This window comes from Atractosteus spatula, chromosome 3 (genome assembly GCF_055471065.1).
Source record: "Atractosteus spatula isolate fAtrSpa1 chromosome 3, fAtrSpa1.hap1, whole genome shotgun sequence".
In the NCBI taxonomy this organism is placed as follows: Eukaryota; Metazoa; Chordata; class Actinopteri; order Semionotiformes; family Lepisosteidae; genus Atractosteus; species Atractosteus spatula.
In genome coordinates this window covers 76563494-76580020 of record NC_142708.1, presented here as the reverse complement: position 1 = coordinate 76580020, position 16527 = coordinate 76563494, and the positions used below count along the sequence as shown (strand labels likewise).

Genomic DNA, 16527 nt, shown 5'->3' with positions numbered 1-16527 from the left:
GAGATGACTCACTCTGTCACATCTGGGTGCTTAGCTCTCTTTTGGACAACAGGAGGTAACAGACATTAAAGCTTCTTCAGAGTTTAGACAATTTCCACAAAATGACTAATACTTTCCACTGTTTATTTTGAAAGGCCTGCTAAGATAACATATTAGATATTGTTAGAAAAACACTTTGGGTTTTTCCTGCTAATATATATACATATTTGTAATAGGTATGCAGAAAATTTAGATTGCATTTGCCAGTGTTTGTGAAACAATCAACAAATATCTGTCACTGTCTGTTCCCAGGGGGTCTCTAGGTCATTGTGGTGCTTTACACTGAAATCTATATTTGTCTTGACGGATTTATTTCTGAAAAACAGAATGTACTTCATAAAATGATTTGTCAGATACTTCAGACAGTGAACAAATTGTGTGTGCTGAACCTCCATGGCAACTCCCATTCTGAAGGTCAAAGCTGTTTCGTTCTGTTCTCTTCAGTTTCCAGGAGTGAAGATCTTTACAGGGCTCTCCTGTGCACATGCTTGATACAGAGGTAAGTCTCCTGTCACATTTCTTTTTGACTTTGTTTTCAACAGGTCAATTGTTAACACACTTACTCCTGTTCTCACATTTCAGCCAAAAGTGGTATACCTTTTTAATTGATCATGGTAAAACAGTATATATATTGATGAAATAGTGGTAAAAGCGCAGTAAAACACAGTAAAATAACCTTGTCAGCACAGACAGTGCAGAGTGGAATAGTAAAGCATGATAACATAAGCAAAGTGAGTGTACAGAATAAGCACAGTCCGCCTCTGAGGACGTGGTTTGTAGCAGAAATACCTCTCAGTCGGTAGAGTTACTCCAGGTTGTGACAGGAACCGGTCAGCAAGGCTCCGGTGAACTGATGCACAGCCACGCAAACTTTTGATTTGACTTGTGAACTCACACAATAAACGGCAAAAACCGCAGATGCAAAGGCACACCGCAACTCACGCAGGCACGTTTGGTGATTTTACCCGTGAGGGAAACCCACTCTCTTATGAAAGTTTAACGCTGTTAATTTATCATGGTGTTCCTTGTGCTCTGGTCTAGACATGATGTCACCTGCCTCACAGTGCTGGGCCAGGGAAATGCCATGCACCATTATATACTGTGCGTTTCTGAAGCATGTTCACGAGGAAACACCATGGTGTACTCATGGTGCAGCAAAGCTCTGTAGGCACACAGACGCAGTGTAAGTGCAGAAATACTGATGATGGATTCAGAGTTAATCATCCACAAGGGCTGATCCCCACCTAAATGAGAAGGGGGGAGAGGGTGTGGGTTCAATCTATTTTCCTGATGGAATCTAATCTTGCAGAAAACACACAGGAAGATGCATGACCTTGGAGAAGGGTAATGAAATTACTGGACTGTGTCCCTGTCCCCGTGCTTCGAGTGCTCTGCTCCCCAACTGGAGCTGGACGCCGGCTTGATCTGAGTGTGGGGCTCCGCTGCCTGCGTGACATCACAGCCAGGGAGGATCTCCACAGACAGGAAAGTCCATTAGAGTTAAACTGAGTTTAGCAGCTGGGTCGCAGCCTAGCGGAGAGAGCAGGAGAGAGAGTGAGAGGGAGGGAGGCAGAGGGGAGAGTGAAAAGGGGAGGAGAGACAGAGGGAGAGGAGAGGACAACAGGGTCTGCAGGTTAAAGAATCTGCTCTATTTCTAGCAGAGCTGTGCAGAAGGCAAGTTGGGAGTGGTGTGGGACTGTGACTAGTCACTCCGCTGCTCGGATGAGGAAGAGCCGTGACAGGATGCAGGGATAACCAGAGAGCCCGACCGGAGACAGAACCTCCGCAGGGCAGAGAGGAGCCTGACCAGGCAGGGAGAGAGAGGGATCAGCAACACTGGAGCTCAAGGATAAGCCATGGACTCTGCACATCCCCGATGCCTGCTGGACGTGAGTACAGACTAAATGCAGAGAGGTCTGGGCGTGGGACAGGAGGACTGCTGTCCCGTATGAAATCATTAGCAAATGAAATTCAGTCTGAATGGTTTACATAATGATCTTCCTTTCCCACGTGAAAGGAACTCAACACCTGGAAGTAACTACATTTATTCCACCCAGCTATCTGAGGTTTAGCAGATAGCTGGATTAAGATAGCTTGCCCTTAATTTCTTACATACGTGACACTAATTTTATACAACAATAAAAAATAATGAAAAACAAGCAAAGTCATTAAAGCACAGCTGTACAGCCCTTGCAGATCAGAGAAGGGCTTTGTAATGATGTCTTGAGTACTGCCATCTCCCAGGAGGTTCAAAAGAGCCCTGTGTGAGACAAGGTTACAGTGTCTGTGTATTTCTGTGTGTGTGATAGTTAGATCTGTGGTTAGCATTGCAAATTCGGAAGTCAGTTTCAGCATTAAAATGCTATAATTAATAAGAAGGCTCAGGTACATGTACCTTCTGGTCTGGAAAACCTTATCATTAATGTTATGGTGTTGTGTTTTCAGCGATAAACATGTGTGTATTAAGGAGGCAGCAGTACAAACATGGCAGTTATCATTGTCACTCTGATACAGACAGAAATGCCTCCATACCAGCCTGTGCTATGTCCTATTTCACTATGGTAAACTTTTGCAGTATTATACAGTAGCAGATTTCTCTGATTGGACTATTCAAACAGTAAGCCTTTATAAGGGCACTGGCACCCTTAAGTACTTTTAAAAACAATCACAATGTCTGCATTTTCACTTCTAACAGAGTTTCATTTCTCAATACAGTATTGTTTCTGTGTAAAATACCATTTCCTCTTTGAATGTCCTCTTCCTGAAAACAACATGTTTTGACTCTCAGGAATATTATTTCTGTTACACAAGACTGCGCTGCCAGCAGACATCTTCGGAGCAGTGCACAACAGTAACGTGCTCCCCGAGTGCCACAATTCTGTCACACAGCCTTGAGAAGATTTTGAGAAGTACAATTAGAATTTAAGGGTATTATAAGATAAGATCATTTTATTAGCCCTATACAATTTCTCGCATTAGGAATTTGTCTTTTCGATACCCCAGCTTGCTCTCCATGAGACACACAGACAGGGAGAGAAGCTTGGGGTCACAGCACAGAGTCAGACATTGCACAGCACCCCTGGAGCAGCTGGGGTTAAGGGCCTTGCTCAGGGGCACAAGAGAGTAGGATTCCTCTGCCAGCCTCAGGAAACGAACCAGCAACCTTCCAGCCGCAGGCGCAGATCCTGAGCCACAGAGCCACTACACCACCCTGTATAATCAGATCCCATCATTATCCCAGTACTGCCCCAGTATTACAGTATCACATCTAGCAGCATCTTACAGAGAGTAAGGGGAAAGTGGGCTTTAGGAAAGGATTTGACTGTTGACTAGATTTGTTCCTTTTTTCTTTTTGGAGTCTGTGTTTCACTCGGGCAGCTCTCACTCTAGGAGAGCGTGTTGCAGCTCTGTAGAGAGTCAAAGAGCGATGAAGAGATGAAAACTGGAAAAGAAGCAGAGGATCAACAACAGGAGAGAAAGAGAAGGGACTGTGTGACACAGGCAGGGCTACACTCGGGCCTCTAAGGCTCAGTAGGAACAGGGATTAACTGTGCAGTGTTCAGGCAGAAAGGTGGCAAACACTGAAACAAGTGATGCCAGCTGTATATCTCTTAACATCTATGGTGTTAGTGGCTCATGAAGGGTGCAGTAAGTGTCCCTGGGTGCTTCCAGGGCTGCAGCAGTCCACTGTGGTGCTGTGATTGAAGCAGCAGACTGTGGAGGTTTTTGGCCATAAGGAAGAGGGCAGCACATCAGCACCCCTCAGGTTCATACACAGGTGCAGTTCTCTCATTTGGAGGAAGGGGACTGGGTTATCTCTGGCAGAAGACTCAGCTCTCCATTCAGCTGTCAGTTCCCCCACACAAACTGCTACACAGTTAGTACAGTGACGGCTGTCGTTTTGCAGCGAAGCCCAAAAGCACGATGACACGATTGCCTCTCTGCCTCTGCTTCACAATTTCAGCTAATGCTTTTTACTGGGTATCCATTTAGCCAGATGAAACTATCTCCCCATCCGGGTTTGCATGAGCCCATGCAATTTTCCTGGAAAATCTCATTATCCAGAAGACATGGATGTGCTGAAGTGTGCACGTTTCTTGGGAGAAAGCAATCCTGTAAATTAGAGAATAGGCGTGGATGAAAATAACCGTGTGCTCTGCCTGTAAGTCAGTTTCAAAATTGCAGGACTGCTGAGCGATGTTACCATAGTGCAGCCTTTTGTGTTAAACCAGCCAAATCAGATTCCCAAATAGGAAATGTCATTGCTGGGCTGTCTGACATCAACAATCAACAGTAACAAATTATTGCCGGCTGGCTCAATGTGAGTTCTTCCAAGGGAGACATGCTTGGTACAATCTGATAATGAGCTGTGAGCAGACACATTTTTCAATCTTCCCACCACTGGAACTTTATTAAAAGGCTCTGGGCTTTCACGGAGCAAGCACTTCACTTATTTTTACAACGGGAAAGGGGAAGATACACAGGCCCTGAGCCTGTGATTGTTTCTAGGATTTACTCAGGTGGAGAAGTGCAGTTTACCACTGCCCATTGTAGTGCTATCTGTCTTATCTCTCTAGCGGCTATCAGCCCTACTCTTGGTTTTCAAATCAAGCAAAGCAGAGCTTGTCAATGTCCTTGTTTGTCAATGCAACTACAGTATATTTTACCAGGAAGACTTACCTTCACCTTAGCAAAGAGATTGTTTTAAGTCAAGAAGAAAAATTAGATGCACAGGTGGCAGACACCATTTTGGCATGTTTAGTCTACATCTGTATTCATTTGATGGCATTCCACAATCTTACAATATCATTGCAATCAATACAATATTGTATTTCTGCCATTTCTCTGATTCTCTAATAAGTGTCTTTGCATCAAATTTCAATGCAGACTTAGATATGGAAATGTAGTTCAGGTGGGGAGCTGCGGCAGCATGTGCAGCCTGCAAAGGAACAAGTAATAGGTTTATTCTGTTCTGAAAAGAGAAGAAAGAAAACACAGCGTTTTGGCTGTGGAGCCTACTTCACACGTGAAGAAGGCTCCACAGCTGAAACGTTGGTTTCTTTCTTCTCTTTTCAGCATGGAATAAACCTATTAGTTGTTCCTTTGATATGGAAAATCATACAATTAGAAGATTGAAAAAACACAATTTTAAGAAGGGTTTCAGCACGCACATATTGGTGCAACAAGTCTCTCTTCACCTGGTGTGCCAAATTACGTAGCAGCTGTGCTTGTGAGGTTGGACCACTCCAGATGAGCACTGAGAACATACTGATGGCACTGTGATTCATCACTTTCAGACCCCAAGAACACCACACAGGTCACAAACAAGAGGAGGCCATTCAGCCCATCGTACGTGTATAGTGGCGTATTGATGTAAAGGATCTTGCAGATTCAGCTCGAGAATATAAAGAATGACAATTGATTGCATGACACAGCAACGTTTGTCTCAATACATGATTGCACAAGAGGGGAATGTTGGGGATAAAACAGAACTCAGTTCAGTTCCAAATAATAAATAAAACTAAGGTTGCTGCTGGAAGAGGTGTTAGTGGGGCCAACGGGGACACTATACTGTAAACAGGCACCGTCCTTCAGATGAGACGTAAAACTGAGGTCCTGACTCTCTGTGGTCATTAAAAATCCCAGGGCGTTTCTCGAAAAGAGTAGGGGTGTAACCCTGGTGTCCTGGCCACATTCCCCCCTGGCCTTTACCAATCATGGCCTCCTAATAATCCCCATCTCTGAACTGGCTTCATCACTCTGCTCTCCTCCCCACTGAGAGCTGGTGTGTAGTGAGCGGACTGGTGCACTATGGCTGCTGTTGTATCATCCAGGTGGGGCTGCACACTGGTGGTGGTGGAGGGGGTCCCCATTACCTGTAATGTGCTTTGAGTGGAGTGTGCAGAAAAGTGCTATATAAGTGTAAGCAATTATTATTATTATTAAATGACCAATATAGTGTGTGTTCCAACAGGGGCTCATGGGGGCAGAGTAGGAGGACAGGGAGTCCCACAAAGCCAGAAATATAGGGGTGATCACGGCACTAGGGTTCACACTGCGACCTTGTCCACTGATACGGCTTCTATGACACACCCAAAAAACATCTCTTCTCTTTTTCTTACTTGTGCTTGCATGCAGGGAAACAGAGGGACAAGTATTGCTCTCTGCCAGTGAAAAGCATCATGTCATGTTTAGGGTTGTGTTTGAGTAGGGAGCTGCTTCAGCATGCGTAGGCTGCAAAGGAAGAGGTCAAGAGAAAAGAAACAGCTTTTCCTCTGTGGAGCCTTCTTGCTCTGAATTGTTGTCTCTTTTCTATTCAATGTGGAATAAACCTTTACCTGCTCCTGTTTATAATTATGCCAATTAAACATTTTTATTGTTCCATCGCCCAGCTGATGGAGTTGCATGTTTCCAACATGTTCAGAGCAGTTTTCCTGTGTGTACAAATCAGACCCTGTTAAATAGAATGATCTGGGCTGAAAACAAGTGCATAGAGTAGCCGAGGCCTGTCAGAAATGCTATCCTGGGTATTGGAAAACCTTTAGGAAACCTAAAGACAACTTTACCAATAACCCTGATATGTATGGCTATAAATTAAGAACCAGCCCACTTCATACGTCAGGGAAAAGGCTCTGGGAAGTGCTAATTACACCCTGAGTTTAAGGAGCAGCAGGACTGTATGTGCAGAGTGACACACTGCTACTCAACAGTTGTAAAGCCTAAGAGCCTGACTCCCATTCTGAGCACCATTATCTGCACACCTGGCTGATCCATCCTGCTCCTATTCTTCGAGCGTTTGCATCTTGATTTCTTATCTCAGGGGTCTTCTCTTTAAATTGGTTAAAAACAGTGTCTATTGTCTGAACTTCTATCCTGAGTGGATTAAGGATAAAGCAAGAATTTCCCATGAAAATAAACAGGGTTTACCAACTTTTTCCTCGTCAATGACATAACCTTTGTCACCACAGGCTGCCACACCAAAATATTACTAAATAACTTATTTGGCTTATTTGTTTGTATCCAAAGCAATGAACATTAGACAGCTGGGCATTTTACAGCAACAGTCCAGGTGAAGAGCCTTACTCAAGGGCACTACAGCAGTGTTTCACTTGGCTTTTGGGTTTAGCCTTCCAGCTACAAGCCCAGAGCTGTACCCACTGCTCCACACCTGCACCTCAACCTGCAGAGCTCAGCCGCTGTGTCAGCTCTGCTCACTCTCGAAACAGCTGGAAGAAGTGACACACAGTCACACCGAGTCTAAGACACTGACTTTGAGAGAAGGGTTAATGGTCTGCGGGCCAGATACTGTGGATAATTGTTTCTCACGTTTAATGCCCATCAACAACAAGGGCTGGAAAGGAAGAGAGGTCTGCTGGTTAGGGTTTATTTGTGTCTCCAGGCCTGACTTCCTGTGACTTTACAACACCAGCCTCACTGAAAAACATCAAACCATCAGCTACAGCAAGAGGTTCTGTTCCGGTGCAGGGAAGTGCATCATCTTAGGGAAGTTCAGAGTGTCAAACTGGTAACTTTGACACAGCTTTGAAACAAATCCTTCTGTGCAGGTTTTTTTTCCAGTTCTACAGTTTGCTCTCTGGAGTTCAAAAAGTTACTGTATGTTCAAATGTCCTGTTATTCTGGCAGGGAGAAGGGTGAGCACATGAACAGCTCTATCAGCCTCCCCCGCTGGGTTCTGACCCGTCTGAAACCTGCAGCATGCAGACAGCAGGAAGGCTCAGAGCTGTGCAAGGCAGGCCCAGCAGGGCTCTGACAGTGACCTCCTCTTCCACTGACTACAGGCCTGTTCAGAGCTTTTTATCTTGATGAAATACGACAGAGAAACTCAAATCTAATTCATAATGTCATGCCTATCACAGAGGCCCAAGTGCAGTGGGTGTTTCGCTACACAGAGGGTTTTAAAGCTTTGGATGTCCTCAACATTTATGGTTTCTGCTGAAATGTGTTGAGTGCCTTGTTCTGTCCCGCCTCTCTACTTTTGGGATGGGGAGGGGGTTCAGTTGAAAGCTTCCCTTTGGAGGGCAGAGACTGCCAACACTACAGTCTGCATTAAGTTGCATGTCCTGTAGCTTGACTGGAACAGAAAGCAGGGATGTGGTAACCTGTGGCAGCTGAGGTCTCTGTGGCTGGCAGATAAATTCTAGGCTGGCCTTCGAAGCGCAGCTGCATTTCACAAGCCCTTGAGCTGGATCTTTACCTATCTTTTTCAGTTTCACCCCGACATGGAACTCTTTTCAGCCGAGCTCTGTGTGTATTAGGAGCAAGTCTCCAGACCAGGGTTAGTCGGTTCAGTGTGTGATAAACTAATACAACAGCGGGATGTGCTGAAACCCTTCAACAGAATAGATCACTGGTCTGGACAGTTGCCAGCCTGCTTCTACTTCCAGACAACTCCTCCTGCACAGCAAAGTCAGCTGCTTAAACCTGATTTAACCAGCTCCCCTCTCTTGCCCCACACAGCTCCACAATGTTCCCTGCTAATCTCCTGGTCCTGATGGTCCTGTTGCTACCTCAAGTCGTGTCAGCTCGCCAGGGGGCTTCTGACCCGAGCACACCGCCACAGCTCAACCTGGCTCAGACCATTCAGAAGTTGCTGCTGACCCGGCTGGGCCTGCGGAACCGGCCTGAACCCCGTCCAGGAACCCCCATCCCGCAGTACCTGCTGGACGTCTACCGGTTCCACTCCCAGGACTTCCACCTGATTCAGGACCCGGGCTTCAGGTTCCCCACGAGGCACACCCAGGGCGCCAACACCCTCCGCAGCTTCCACCCCCTGGGTGAGGACATCCGGCTATGCAGATACTGGGTCACCTTGTCCAGACTGTTTCTCGTCTCCCTAGTGTGGACATCTGCCTGATTCATATTTCTCAGGTCTTGCAGAAAGAGATTAAAGTCCGTCAGCAACTTCTAGAAGAGCTGATGAGCCCAGACCCAGCCCAGCACTAGGACATTTAACTGCTGTAGTCATCATCCATGCATTCTTTTCAGTCTGCTTCTCCTGAGTAGCAGTATAGTCCAAATAAACAGATCAGAAAGAAAACTCTCCCTAATTTAGGGCTAAATTCTGTGTTTATGTCTCCTTAGTGAATGAGATTTTATTTATTTTTGATTAGATAAGGTTAAATGACTGCGATATAATGAGTGTTTACTGGGGATCAAGTGCATAGTAGAATACTGAACCCTGCAGGACTGAATACGACAACACTCATCAATAGGTTTTCTCACGGGCACTGTTACACAGCGAAGAATATTCCAATGGCCAGTGAAACTGCAGTGAGAAGTGTGACACTCCTTCTCCTCCCAAACCAACAGGGGCCCCAAGAATAAAACCGGCCAATCACTTCACATCCATTTCAGCTCCATCACACTGTCTGTCTGAGTGGAGAGTATTCATATGGAGATCAGTCTCAATTCCTCCTGTAGGCAGAGTCCTCTCTAGGTAGCTGGTCCTCCTGTAGGTAGAGTCACTGCAGGGTGACATGCTGTACTACAGAAACACTTTGTGTCACTCCTTGGGGAGAAGAGCTATTGGAGAGTCAACCCCAGATATATATTGAATTTTCACAGTACTGCTTGTTAGGCTTATGCACTGTTGTCTACTTCAAATGTTACCATTTCTCCCCTAAGATGATTGTGATCCTTTACTTCAAGATGCTATTTTTTAAGTATCTCTTCTCAAGTGATACAGTGATTTTTTTTTTAATTAGCTGCACTTCAAATGCGCTTGACTGTATGATTCTCTTTCTTAGAGACTCCAAGACACTTCCTCCCAAGTAGCCAGGGGGAAACAGAAAGCTTCCACATCGTATTCAACGTCTCGTCCATTCCCAGGGACGAGCGGGTGACATCAGCTGAGCTTCGCCTCTCCCGCAGGGAGCAGTCTGTGCCCTCTGGGACTCAAAGGGTTAACTTATACCACCTCCCTGATCCCAGGAGCCCAGCAGACACCGAGACCCGGCTCCTGGCGTCCAGGCTGCTGGCAGATGACCACGATTCGCACTCCTGGGAAAGTTTCAGCCTTGGCGCGGACTTGTTTGACACACCCAATGGCAAGACGCACCACGTGGCATTCGTGCTGGAGGTGACGCACCTGAACAGCAGCCACCCTCCGGAGCAGCGAAGGGAGCGTTTGAGGGTCAGGAGATCTGCGGGCCAGGTCCAGCCCAGCTGGGCCCAGGAGAGACCCCTCCTGGTGACCTACAGCCACGACGGGAGGGGGCAGCCCCTGGCCCAGAAGAGGGTCAAGCCCAGGAGGACCAGGGGTCCCTGGGAGAGAAGGGTGAAGCGCAACGGCAGGTTGCACAAGCTCAAGAAGATGGCCAGGGTGCGCTGCAGGAGGCACCCCCTCTACGTGGACTTCAAGGACGTGGGCTGGAACAAGTGGATCGTGGCTCCCAGTGGCTACCACGCCTTCTTCTGCATGGGGGAGTGCCGCTTCCCGCTGGCCGACCACATGAACTCCTCCAGCCACGCCATGGTGCAGACGCTGGTCAACTCGGTCAACAGCAACGTGCCGCGGGCCTGCTGCGTGCCCACCACACTCAGCCCCATCGCCATGCTCTACCTGGACCAGCACGACCGGGTGGTGCTCAAGAACTACCAAGACATGGTGGTGGAGGGCTGCGGCTGCAGATAACAGCAGGACGCGCCCATCTCAACGCGGGGCGGCCCGGTTTCGGAGACTGAAACCCATAGCGCACTACGAGTACAGGCTCAGTGCCAGCAGACACGGGTAACCTCAGACAGAAGTTCTGAGAAGCCCTGCGAGAGAAACTGAACAAGAAGGTCTTTTCTGGACTGTGCTCCACATTTCTGTGCAATGAGTGAATTAAAAGTAAAGAGCAGCAAACGTGAAGACGAACAGGTGGAAAGACAGTACAAATCTGAGAAACTACCACTTGATAAGCTTTTCTCTAAGAATATGTTTATATTTAAAACTTTAAGGAAAATATTTTGCTTTTATTGTAAAGATCTCTCTAATTCAAAATATCCACACCTTATGTTATAAACCAGGGGTGTTCCAGTCCAGTCTTGGAGGGTCAGTGGGTCACCTTGAGGGCCCTTTCAAGGCTTCTCTGGAGCAGCAGCACCTGGAGAGAACAGGGAAAAGCGGTTAAACTGCTCAGTTTAAGCCAATGAACTCTCCTGGGAACGTTAAGAGCTGAGCGGCTCTGAAAACCACTGTGAGGACACAGAGGGCCTCTGGGACTGTTTCTAATGAAAATGGGCCCTTAAAATGAATGAAAGAATAAAACTAGAAACATTAATGTACCAGTATTAAATAAACTAGAACTAGGAAACTAGGAACTATTTAAATTCCATGAAAGCCTCACATTGCAGTCTTGCAGTCTTGCAGTCTAACAGAACAGGTTTCACAAAGACAGGTGGTTGAACAAGGGAAAACATTAATAGTAACAGTGATCGTAAGGGCTTGCTGCTATATAGTCAGAGCTTCACAGACAGGAGAGAACCCTCTTCACGCAACACTGAAGCGCAGGTCTCCTCCGTGGTGTTTGATCTTATAAAAAAAAGTGGCGGAGCAGTGGCTCTGTGGCTCAGGAACTGCGCCTGTGGCTGGACGGTTGCCGGTTCGTATCCCGTGGCCGGCAGAGGAATCCTACTCCGTTGGGCCCCTGAGCAAGGCCCTTAACCCCAGCTGCTCCAGGGGCGCCGTATAAATGGCTGACCCAGTATTCTGACCCCCAGCTTCTCTCTCCCTGTCTGTGTGTCTCATGGAGAGCAAGCTGGGGTCTGCGAAAAGACGAATTCCTAATACAAGAAATTGTATATGGCTAATAAAGTGTTCTTTCCCTTGTGACGGTCAGAGTCTAGATCTGTGTAATTATTTACTCTCAGACCGAGACTGAACAAAGGAGGAAATGAGGTTTGAAAATAAAACAAAAAGTGACGCAGCCATAACTCTGAGCTCTGTAATAGCAGAAGTATCAGGACCGTCCGGTCTCCTGAAAGCTGCATGGAAGTGTAGTAGCTGAATATCTGAAGGAACTGTATATCTAAACTCTCCGTCTGAACAGTAGAAAGCGGTGTTTCCAGTGATAAATGTGAAGACCTTGCCTCGAAATGCCCCAGAAGCCTGCGGGCTCACGTGAACAAGCTGGTTTCTGACACAGTCGTGCAGCAAGTCAGATTTCCAACTGTGTTCACAAGACTTCCCTTCCTCCCATTTTTGAAATGTTAAGAAGCTTCTTTGAAAAGGTTTCTTTGTGCCGGGCTGTGAACTGAACGTCATGGCCTCCTCATGAGTGGGACCCAGGCACACGCTGAGCGCGGGCCTGACAGCGTCTGGGGCGCGTTCAGACCGTCAGTGACACCTAGTGCTGCTGCTGTCCTGCTGTGGCAGAAGCTCTTGAGAGTGGAGACGCTGGGGAGCGATTCAGTGAACACGGCGCGTCCGAATGGTCACGAGGCTGGGACTTTCACACACGGTGCTCCAGGTCTGGATCTGTCGACTGAATTCTCCCTCGGACACAAAACCTTCTTGAATCTGGTGCAGAGAGGCTTTGAATTCTACTTCACTCACAATTACATCCAAATTACTTTTTTTATTAAAAGACACAAACAGTCAGAAAATATGAAAATAGAGGAGTTTTCTTTAATGATTCAGGCAAGACCACCGGTGGCTGGAAATGGAAGATGACCCTGCATTGTCCATTTTGTTGGGTGTGAACAAATTATCAAATAAAGGTCACACTTAACAGGATTCAGTAATAATATGCTTTTTCTGCATCTGTAAATATTTAGATAAAGATTGAGTTTCATTAAGCAGTTTGCTGAAGAAACCAAAACTTAGAATAGCATAATGACACTCACATTTAAATGTCATTCACCAAAATAATTGACACTGTTTGAACCAATCTGCAAGAAGAAAAGTGCAAGACTGATGGAAATAAGCAGGAAATAAGTAAATATGTCTGAGCTCTGCAGGTCCCAGGGTGCTGTTGTGAAGATTTAGACAGATGGTCCTCACTTCAGCTGGGTATGTTAGAAACACGTGGAACACTCAACACGATGTCCTTCTTTTTATCACACAAAAAACGCGACAGCGGCAAAGTTCTCATGGCTTGAGAGAAACGTGCTCAGAAGCTCACTCTCCCAGGAACATGCAGCCCTCCAGAGCTTCACTGCGTTTCACAGGACCAAGAGTGTGTCAGGCAGTCTCTAATTTTCGAAGAAGCTTCCTCGATTTTGTGCTGCTTAACCTCCTCTACAAGGTATTTTTTTATCTGTAGAGCACACACTGCTACTAGGAACAACCACAGTAAATGGACACTGCAGTCCTTTGTCATTTGTCTGCTTTGTTTTTATTACAGATGTTATTTGTTTGTTATTTTATTTGTTATCATACTTTACCTTTGTATTAACTTTTCTTTGTGGTCCAGGAGATTAATATATTTATTTTCAAATACATACTACAACTCAACAGAGCTTTGCCTGGGTTCTGTCAATGTTCTGGGAATGTGTCTGTGTGGACGTGTGTGTCTGTGTGTGCGTGTGTCTGTCTATGTGTGTGTGTTTCTTTCTGTGTGTGCATGTCTGTCTGTGTGTGTGTCTGTGTGTGCGTGTGTCTGTGTGTGTGCGTGTGTCTGTCTATGTGTGTGTGCGTCTGTCTATGTGTGACTGTGTGTGCGTCTGTCTATGTGTGTCTGTGTGTGTGCATGTGCCTGTCTGTGTGTGTGTCTGTCTGTCTGTGTGTGCGTTTGTTGGTGTGTGCGTTTGTGTGTGTGCGTCAGTGTGTGTGTCTCTGTGTGTATCTCTGTGTGTGTCAGTGTGTGTCAGTGTGTGTGCCCCAGGAGCTCCAGTTCGCTCCTCGGGTGAATGTGGGGCAGCAGGTGCACTGCAGAGCGACTGATCGAACCCTCTCAGACTGCAGACCAGCTCCAGCACGCATGTGTGTGTCGGAGAGTGGGTGTGCACCTTTCCAACACCCGCCCAGAGGGGAAGAAGTCATTCCAGTGTCCACGAGCAGCGTGCTTTCGACATGAGTCACGCGCGGCTGGGAGCAGACCTTTGCTCTGGTGCTGGCCGGGCCTCGCTGGGCCTACAGATGTTCGGATGCTGCGGCCCACTGGCACTCTGCAGGTGAACACGGAGTAGGACGGACGCTCTTGTCGGAAGCTGTGCGGTTAAGCCCCTCAGGGGGAAAGGATAGCACTGCTTGCACGAAAACAGGATATGAACTCGGGCTGTGACACTACTGCACACACCTGTATATGCGCCTCCTTTTGACTCTCTTAGTACATATCTGCTGTATATAACAGCTCACACACAGCTTGGTCTGCCACTTTCAAGACAAGTGCTCAAGCACACCCCCTCCCTTTGCTCCCACTTCCAAAAGTCCTCTGTGTCATCAAGGACAGAACAAGGATGTGAAAAAGATCTTCTGCATAGCCTCAGCGGTCAGTGCTTGGCCCAGAAACACCACTTTCCACTCTCACCTTGTAAAACTGACAAAGCAGGAAGGAAACAAGTCCTGGTGAGATCAGGAATACCACAGAACAGCTGAACAGCTTTGATTAATCATCTCCATATTTAAATCCATTCTCTGGATTCAACACACCATCACACTTACTGAGTGCAATTCTTGTACATTTTGGCTGACTAGATGCTAAACGGCACAAGTACTGAGGAGGCCGAAGTGTTATTCAAACAAATCTCCATGGCCTGATGGTGTTTTACCAACTGTACTAAAGGAAATGAAGGAAGTTATTTATGGAGTGTTAACAAAATCTCCAGCCATCACTCAGGATAAAGCTCATGCCCATTGACTGGAGAATTCCTCATGTAGTGCCCGCCATAAGGACAAAACTGAACCAAGTAATTTTAGACCAATAAGTCTGACTTCCCTTACAAGTCAGGTCACGGAAGCTAAAAGATTGTCTGCATGGAAGCAGAATTCTAGGGGATTGTCAACAGAGATTTAAAAGGCGGGTCGTGGTAAACATATAAAAGGATATTTTTCAATTTTGCAGGTTTTGATAAAGTCCCTCACAAAATATGAATTCCTCAACTTCAGGATGTAAGCATCCAAGCTAGTACACACATTAGGACTGAGAACTGTATAGAGAATGGGTACAGATATGGGGTGAATGCTCAGACAGGGGGTTGTAACTATTGGAGTTACGTAGAGATCTGTTAGGATGGGTAGTGGACGGTCATTGATCTAGGTCCTGGAATGGTAATGACATTCATTGATGATACCAGAACAGGAGGATTGATAAAGACAAAATTCAGTACTTGAAGAAATGTCCTACTCTTACAGGCTAAAAGAGCTAAATGTTTTTAGGCCTGAACAGAGAAGACTATGAGTATTAGGAATCCTCCAAGGCACTGAGGTAGTTAACCCAGTGAACCTCCTCAGAATGACAGTGAAGCATGAATCAGAGGACACAAAAGGAAAAGGCTTTACACAAAGGGTTGTGGGAGTATGGATCAAGTTACCCAGTCATGTTGCTGAGGTTGACACCCTGGCATCTTTCAAGAAACAGCTGGATGAGACCCTCAGATCAATTAACTACTAAAATCAAAATGAGCTCCTTTAGATGAGCCAAATGGCTTGCTTCCTGAAAGGCTTGAAAAGAATGAAAGGAAAAGGCCGCAGCTTGAGAAGCCAACGAGAGAGCTGGCCCTGGGCAGCTGGTGGTCTGTCTCACTGCGGTTTCCTGGAAGCCAGATATCCCTGTCTGCGGAATAGCGGAGCTGGATAAAAACTTAACGCCAAAAAATTCAGCATCTCCCAGGGAAGCTATTGTGCAGTAATTTCTTGCAGCCCGAGATGAAAAATGATGTTTTTACAGGTGTCTCACAACACAACGGCGATTCTGCTCAGCTGGAAATCAGATCAACTCTCACTTTTTTCTTTTTCGTCTTCGTTTTCCCCTCTGACAAACTCCTACTATGACAGGCAGCTCCAGCAAGAGCAAACAACTCCACAGGCTGTGACTAATGCCTTTAACACAAACTGCAGTGATGACCAGAGCTTGTTATTAATTAATACTCCTTGTTTAAGGCACTGAGTCGGGGAGGGCACTGTGTGCTAGTGTTTTCCACAAGGTGAAGAATAAAGGTGTCATCAAGTCACACCTGAGAGACTAGAGCGTACCTTTCCCTCCCTGCAATGACAGCGTGGTGATTATCTTCCCCTCCATACATTCAGATTTCAACAGTAGGCCACAACAATAAATCTACACTTAAAGACTACAAAGAAAAGCATAGAGCCAGCAGCTGTTTACTCCTGCGATGTGACTCGGTACAGATGTGAAGGAGCTGGAAGGAACAGCCAGGAGTGATGACGAATGCCTTTCTCACTCTGCCTCCTGCCGAGCCCGGCCGAGCGCCTGGCTGGGCCTCTGGAACGCGCCAGAACAGAAGCACCTTCTAAACTAGAGATCTTTCACCGTATTTCTTCTGCCTGTTACACTGAGCTCACTGGCTGTGCTGTGTCTGCCTGTA

General features: G+C 46.5%; 1 protein-coding gene across 1 annotated transcript; it reads left to right on the top strand.

Annotated features, from left to right (window-relative positions):
- The first annotated feature begins 1577 nt into the window (after positions 1-1577).
- bmp16 (bone morphogenetic protein 16) lies at positions 1578-11875 on the top strand. Its single transcript, XM_088910706.1, has 3 exons — positions 1578-1928; positions 8518-8834; positions 9807-11875. The coding sequence occupies exons 2-3, from the start codon at positions 8525-8527 to the stop codon at positions 10691-10693; spliced, it is 1197 nt and encodes a 398-aa protein (XP_088766832.1). The 5' UTR covers positions 1578-1928; positions 8518-8524; the 3' UTR covers positions 10694-11875.
- Positions 11876-16527: the final 4652 nt, after the last annotated feature.

What these genes read in the sequence shown, in the direction of transcription:
- bmp16 (XM_088910706.1), top strand. Translation starts at nt 8,525, where the DNA reads ATGTTCCCTGCTAATCTCCTGGTCCTGATGGTCCTGTTGCTACCTCAA. An exon ending in CCGCAGCTTCCACCCCCTGG is followed by an intron (nt 8,835 to 9,806) that starts GTGAGGACATCC and finishes TCTCTTTCTTAG; the next exon opens with AGACTCCAAGACACTTCCTC.